Raw genomic sequence first — 7,458 nt, 5'->3', positions numbered from 1 at the left:
ACTACAACTGTTATGCAATTATCGTGGAGTCTAAGTCTAAAGATTATGATAGACTACAATTGTTTTAATGACTCCACCATAACCCCATGTGTTGTATCTCATAGAGTTCAAGATATTCGCAATTCACTGTTGCTTTACCATCGGGTTTCTTCCAACATGACTCGCGCTAAAAATACATTAACCATTAAACATTGTAAAAATCGATCAACCGAAACCATGTCAATGAAAATATCTATGAATCTTATGATTTCATTTGTACCATGTCTTTCTCCTTGTTTCTTCCCATCACTCTACAATTTATTTCATCCTATAAAGCCCATGCCCATATAATTGCGAATGGGAGGATGATTTTTTTCTTTTTTGCTCGGCAAGGAAAGATTTATTAGAAAAAGGAAAGCTTACAACAGAGAAAAACCAGAAGAAAGCAGTCCCCCAACAGGAAAAAAGACCCAGATCTTAAACAGGATACAAGAACTAGATCCTCTAAACAAACAGACTAAACCATTTAAAATTACGGGGGTTTGAAGAACAATTCTCCCCGCTTAACAATTAAATCACTAATTGCTATCCCGGACATATATGGAGAGTATCTAGCCCATTGAAAAACCTTCATTTTAATGTCGATAATCAGCTCCTCGACTTTCCGCTCCTTCTTATAGAAAGTTCTAGCGTTTCTCTCATTCCAAATAACCCAAAGAATAGCACCTGGTAGACGCTTCCACACCTCTTTACTACGAACTGATAAACGAGAAGTTGACCAGTTGTTAATAAGATCCATAGTTGAACCCGAAAAATTGATGGACTTGTCCGCTTCCAAGGAAAAATATCCCCAAATCTGTTTAGTTAAAGAGCACTCCAGAAATAAATGTGTATTAGACTCGGCAGTAAGCTTACATAAGCAGCAAACATTTGCAATAATATTACCACTAGGAGTCACTAGAGATGAGTTCCTTTGGTGTAAATTATCCAAGGTTGGCAACCTGTTCAGAACACATTGCCACAAGAAAAAAGCAACCATAAGTGGCCAAAGACGCGTCCAAATTTTCTTTGAAGGGAAATCTGGAGCAGAAGAGTCATTAGAATACTTCAAATAAGCAGATCTATTAGGAGATACGCATTTAGTGTATAGTGTGTATATGGTTGCATATTTTATTATTTAGGAAAGATATTTATTGCATATAGATTTGCTAACAAAATTAGTTTTGCATCTCTGGATATTTAGTCACATGGATTCCTCCTTGTAAATCAAGCTTTTCAATAATAAGAAAACTTCGATTATTCTTTACCTTGTCTTTCATGGCATCTGAGCCAGAATCGAAATAACCTAAAAATTTCACCATATTACTTGCAAAAAAATTTTATGGGTATGAAGATTTCTCCGGTGAAATTAAATGGCGATAATTATGAACAAGATGGTCAAGTTGTTGTTAATACCGCACTTATGAATATTGATGCGAACTCAACTGGAAGCTATCTTTCTTCACAAGATCGAGTACCACTTGCTAATACACTCACCGATGCACAGTGGGAAGCTATTGTGAATATGTTTAATTCTTCAAATAAGGAGTGCTCGAATGAAAAACTTTCTAGGAAATTGATATTTGATACAGGGGCTTCCAGGCATATGACAGGGAGTAAAAAGTTCTTTTGCAAAACATATCAAATAGGTTTTTCTTCCGTAAAACTTACGAATGGCGCGTACACAGTTGCTTCATGTGAAGGCACTGTGGTGTTTGGAAAAAGTATGAGATTATATTGTGTTTTATATGTCCCTGATCTTCACTGCAATTTGATTTCATTAGCGTGTTTAATTAAAGATCTGAAATGTATTGTCACTTTGACTGATAAGTTGTGTGTGATACAGGACCGCACTACGAGGACGTTGATTGGTGTTGGCGAACGAGATGGGGTCTATATCTTCCACAGTGGAGCGCAGATTATGGCAAATCGAGTTACTACTGATGAAAATTATTACTTATGGCATAAGCGTTTAGGTCATCCTTCTAATAAGATTATTTCTTTGCTTCCTGGTATGAATAAAGTTGATTGTCAGAAATTTCTCAATGAACCATGTGATACTTGTTTTAAGGCTAAACAAACACGGGCTAGTTTTCCTGTAAGTGATAATAAAGCTGATGACTTCTTCAATTTAGTTCATTGTGATGTCTGGGGTCCTTATCGTACTCCATTTTCTTGTGGTGCACATTATTTTCTTACCATTGTCGACGATTATTCTCGTTGTGTTTGGGTTTATTTGATGACACAGAAAACTGAGATGGTGCAAAATTTTCAGAATTTTTGTGCTATGGCTAAGAGACAATTTGATAGAGAGGTTAAGAAGGTACGCAGTGATAATGGTACAAAATTTCTTCCATTAATTCCTTTCTTTGTTAAACATGGTATAGAATTTCAAACTTCATGTGTGGATACACCACAAAAAAATGGGTGAGTTGAGCACAAACATCGTCATATATTGAATGTGGCGCGTTCTTTACGATTTCAAGTCAATTTACCTCTTCGGTTTTTGGGTGAATGTATCTTAAGTGCTGCATATGTTATTAATCGCACACCCACTTTCTTGCTAAATGGTAAAACTCCATATGAATTATTACATAGAAAGCCTCTTATTTATAGTCATATTTGAGTATTTGGATGTCTATGTTATGCAAGTATTACCCCTCGTGATCGAAACAAGTTTAATCCACGAAGTCGACGTTGTATATTTGTTGGTTATCCTTATGGAAAAAAGTGTCGGCGACTGTTTGATTTGGAGACAAAGCAATTTTTTGTATCTCGTGATATAGTTTTCTTTGAAAACAAATTTCCCTATGAAGCTGTTTCGTTAGGTGGTACAACTGAAAACTGTCAAACTGAGTTGCATGACAGGTCAGACATCTCTGCAGGACTGTTGTCGTCTGAAAGTACTCCAGTACCAGCCACTTTAGTCACAAGTGGAAGTCCAGTAGGCACTGGTGGAAGTCCAAAAGACACAGTGGGAAGTTTAACAGTCAGAGGGACATTAGCAGCGTCAGGAGACACTTCAGTCACAGACAGAAGTCCAATAGTCACAGGTGGAAGTCCAATAGACACAGGTGGAAGTCCAAAAGACACAGAGGGAAATTTAATAGTCACAGAGACATTAGCAGCGTCAGGAGACAGTTTGGACTTGTCTGGTGTTTCTACACAAATTGTGTCCGGTGGGACTTCAAAAAATGTTTCACCTACAGTTCCTTCACACAACGTGTCAGGCGGTGACACTTTAGTCTTGTATAATGAAGATTTGCAGGTTCCTTCACATGGTGTGTTAGGAGATATTAGGTCTGAAAATGTGTCAGATCAGGAATTATCTTATAGTGCTCCGATATCTCACCACGGCAGTTTCGGAAGTATTTCAGAAGGTGTGTTTTCTGGAAATTCTGAAGTTATCAGTGACACATCTAATGAGGCAGTTAGAAGAAGTGCTCGGTCCCGGGTTCCTAATACTCGATTGAGAGATTATGTGTGTAATACAGTTGAAGCAATAGACCCCAGCTCCTCCACTTCTCACTCGTCAATGTCCTCAGGTACGCCTTATCCCATAAATAATTATGTGACTCTAATCATACTCTTTTTTTGGCGGCGATTACTACTCTGAAAGAACCTACAAGTTATGCTGAAGTTGTTCGCCTTCCATGTTGGCATCTAGCTATGTCTAAGGAAATTAGTGTTCTTGATAAGAATGGGACGTTATCTGTTACTGATTTGCCTCCAGGAAAGAAGGCTATTGGTTGTAAATGGGTTTACAAAATTAAATATAATTATGATGGTAGTGTTGAACGGTACAAGGATCGCTTGATTGTCCTCGGTAATAGACAAGTGGAAGGGGTGGATTATCATGAAACATTTGCTCCGGTAGCTAAAATGGTTTCGGTTAGAACATTTTTAGCAGTCGCGGTTGCTCGTGATTGGGAGTTACATCAAATTTATGTTCACAACGCTTTTATACATGGGGATCTTGATGAGGAAGTATATATGCAACTTCCTCCAGGATATTCGACTAATTCTCCCGGTAAAGTGTGTCGACTCTATAAATCTCTGTATGGCCTTCGTCAAGCTCCTCGTAATTGGTTCGCTAAGCTTGCTGGTGCTCTTAAGGCATTTGGGTTTGTACAGTCTTATGTTGATTATTCTCTATTTACCCTACGACGAGGTGAGAATTTTATTAATATGCTTGTCTATGTGGATGATTAATTATTGTTGGGAACAATTCCGCTGCAATTACTGCTTTTAAATTATATTTAAGTTGTTGTTTTCATATGAAAGATTTGGGAAATCTCAAGTATTTTCTTGGCATTGAAATGTCTCGAGGAGCTGATGGACTGTTTTTATCTCAAAGAAAATACACATTGGATATTCTGTCTGAGACTGGACTTCTTGGAGCCAAACCAACTACGTCACCCATCAATCAACATCATCGTTTAGCTCTTGATGATGGACCTTTATATTCTGATTCATCCCAGTATCGTCGGCTTGTTGGACGCTTGATTTATTTGACCATTACGCATCCTGAATTGTGTTATTCGGTGCATATATTGGCTTAATTTATGTAGTCTCCTCGGGTGTCTCATTGGGAATCTTCACTACGAGTTCTTCGTTATCTAAAGGGTCATCCAGGACAAGGCATTGTTTTTACGCAAGGATAGTGCTCTTCAGCTTACTGCTTATTGTGACTCTGATTGGGCCTCCTTCCCTCTTAGTCGTCGTTCTCTTACTGGTTACTTTATCTTTTTGGAAGGCTCGCCTATATCTTGGAAGACAAAGAAGCAGCACACGGTATCCCGTTTATCTACTGAGGTCGAGTATCGTTCGATGGCTTATACTTGTAGTGAACTCACATGGCTAAAGGCATTACTGAAATCTCTATGTGTGGTTCACTCTCAACCTATGCTCCTCTACTGCGATAGTCAATCCGCTCTCCATATTGCTGTTAATCCTGTTTTTCATGAACGCACCAAATATATTGATATTGGTTGTCACTATGTGCGAGATCAAATTCAGTCTGGTGCCGTTATTACTTTTCATGTTCGGACAACTGCTCAGCTTGCAGATATTTTCACAAAAGCTCTTGGAAGTCCTCAGTTTGAGCTGCTTCTTCCCCAGTTGGGCATTCGTGATCTCCATGCTCCAACTTGAGGGGGATTATTAGGAGATACGCATTTATTGTGTATAGTGTGTATATGGTTGCATATTTTATCATTTAGGAAAGATATTTATTGCATATAGATTTGCTAACAAAATTAGTTTTGCATCTCTGGATATTTAGTCACATGGATCCCTCCTTGTAAATCAAGCTTTTCAGTAATAAGAAAACTTCGATTATTCTTTACCTTGTCGTTTCAAGACCAGACTGAAAAACACCCGTCTTATCAGCCATCCAGACCAACGAATCTTCTTCTTCCGGATAGAATATAATCGAATCTAACTTCGAAAGCATAATAGCCAGTTCGCTAACTTCTATTTCAAACGTTGTTTGCCAATTTCTTGCATCTGTACTTGTTTGCCATAAAGCAAGTTGTTGTGATTCGACTGTCCCTCTTGCTCAAATCTTCCACTGTGGGAACATCATTTTGTACACCCAACTAAATAGAATGAAGCTAACCAAGTTTCGTATGCACTAGATAACATGTTGATCTAACATTTTAAGCACCAATCAACCAACAACAACAACAGAAAAGAAGATGAGCACACATCACCCCGTTTTTATTCTTTCATTTCTCTCTAATAACTAATGATTCTAGAGTTACTGCACACTCTCTTGGAATCCCTTACACAGTTGATTAGTCGATTGACAACGCATGCTCGGATTATAGCTGATGAAGTCATGAGGTACACAAAACCTATATCATTCAACTTTGATGATCCCCTACGGATTATTCTTTCTAACTTTTCACCCTCTTCAGATCTGCCAAATGAAATTCCAAAACAGTAAACAAAATAACACTAAACAAGATATATAAATCAGAGTTCCCTTCCTTGGTGATCTCTTTGAATGAAAGAATGATGTTGCATTGATCTTTATGACTAATTGAAAGAAAGGAAGTCAAACTGCTGATTGCATAGTCCATCTCTATTTGCGCCAGCTGAATTCATACATAACATAACCGTTCTTCTCATTGAATTTAAATATTGAAAATGATCTTACGGACACCTGAAAGACAGAGTCTTCTTACATATACTCACATCCACACACAGATTGACCAACACAAAAAAGACATGTGGATTTACAAACTGTTACAGACAGGATGGAAATACAATTAATAGCATAATTGAGGTCGTCCATGACATAAGCAGTACAAAAACAATGAAAAACAGAGAGTAAGCTATATTCATGCTATTAAACCCCCACCCCACCGGAAGTTTTTGAAAGGCAGAATGACTGTAAGCCTTCAGTTTTTGTCTGAAAAGATAATATCTTGGACCATGCAAGCCTTTAGTGAAGATATCGGCAAGCTGAAAGATGGTGGAGATATAAGAGATAGATAAGGACTTCACCTGAACAAGTTCACGAAGAAAATGAAAATCCAAAGCTTGTGCTTCATTTTACTGTGAAAAACAATGTTGGAGGCAAGATCAATACTGCTAGTGTTGTCACATTGTTGGGTGGGTAATGCTGGAAGAAAAATATATAAATCTCTGAGAAGTTGACATAACCAATTACCTCAGCTGAAGTTTGATAAAGTGCACGATATTCAACTTCAGTGCTTGAACGAGCAACAATAGCTTGATTTTTAGCAGACCATGAAATGGGATTGTGACCAAAAAAGATGCATAATCCACTTGTAGAACGTCGATCATTGGGAGAACCATCCCAATCAACATCATTATAAACTTGCAAAGTTGTGAGACCCTTAGAAAATAATAATCCATGATGTAGTGTGCCTTTGATATATCTCAGTATTCTCTTAGCCGCCACCATATGAGTTATAGTAGGTTGATGCATAAATTGACAAACTGGATTAACTTCAAATCTTATCTCTGGCCGAGTACATGTTATATATTTAAGAGCACCTACGAGAGATCTATACTTTGTAGGATTATCCAAAATATCACCATCATCAGTACTTAGTTTTATGGTAGTGGAAGATGGAGTTGAACAAGACTTAGCACCGACCATTTGAGTCTTGTCCAATAAATCTAGTGCATATTTGGTTTAACAAACATAAAAAATACTACTAGCATTTCTCTTAACTTCCAGCACAAAAAGTAATGAAGTTGACCAAGATTTTTGAGAAGAAAATACTTGTAGAGTATGGATATAAGCTCATTGCAGTAAGAGGTGAAAGTACCTGTCAGAACAATATCATCAATATAGACTAGAAAAACAATGAGTCTTGATCCAGGTTTATGCACAAAGAGAGATGGATCTGCATCTAAAGCATGAAAACCATGAGAGACCAAAATGGTGTAAAGATTTCCATA

General features: G+C 37.6%; 2 protein-coding genes across 2 annotated transcripts; both read right to left on the bottom strand.

Moving 5' to 3' along the window:
* Window positions 1-511: 511 nt before the first annotated feature.
* On the bottom strand, window positions 512-1,340 carry LOC113294201. The gene is made up of 2 exons (XM_026542611.1): window positions 1,287-1,340; window positions 512-1,084 (listed from the first exon to the last, which is right to left on the bottom strand). The coding sequence occupies exons 1-2, from the start codon at window positions 1,338-1,340 to the stop codon at window positions 512-514; spliced, it is 627 nt and encodes a 208-aa protein (XP_026398396.1).
* A 5,234-nt stretch (window positions 1,341-6,574) lies between these two features.
* On the bottom strand, window positions 6,575-7,153 carry LOC113294200 (uncharacterized mitochondrial protein AtMg00810-like). Its single transcript, XM_026542610.1, has one exon. The coding sequence runs from the start codon at window positions 7,151-7,153 to the stop codon at window positions 6,575-6,577; it is 579 nt and encodes a 192-aa protein (XP_026398395.1).
* Window positions 7,154-7,458: the final 305 nt, after the last annotated feature.

Source organism: Papaver somniferum, chromosome 7, assembly GCF_003573695.1.
Source record: "Papaver somniferum cultivar HN1 chromosome 7, ASM357369v1, whole genome shotgun sequence".
Lineage (NCBI taxonomy): Eukaryota > Viridiplantae > Streptophyta > Magnoliopsida > Ranunculales > Papaveraceae > Papaver > Papaver somniferum.
Note: the sequence above shows the minus strand (reverse complement) of the source record. Positions and strands in the feature narration are given on the sequence as shown.

Excerpts from the sequence above, each read along its gene's own strand:
- LOC113294201 (XM_026542611.1), bottom strand. The coding sequence starts at position 1,340 with ATGGTGAAATTTTTAGGTTATTTCGATTCTGGCTCAGATGCCATGAAA. Across the intron at positions 1,085-1,286 it reads CAGATGCCATGAAAGACAAG|TATTCTAATGACTCTTCTGC; the intron begins GTAAAGAATAAT and ends GCTTATTTGAAG.
- LOC113294200 (XM_026542610.1), bottom strand. The coding sequence starts at position 7,153 with ATGGTCGGTGCTAAGTCTTGTTCAACTCCATCTTCCACTACCATAAAA.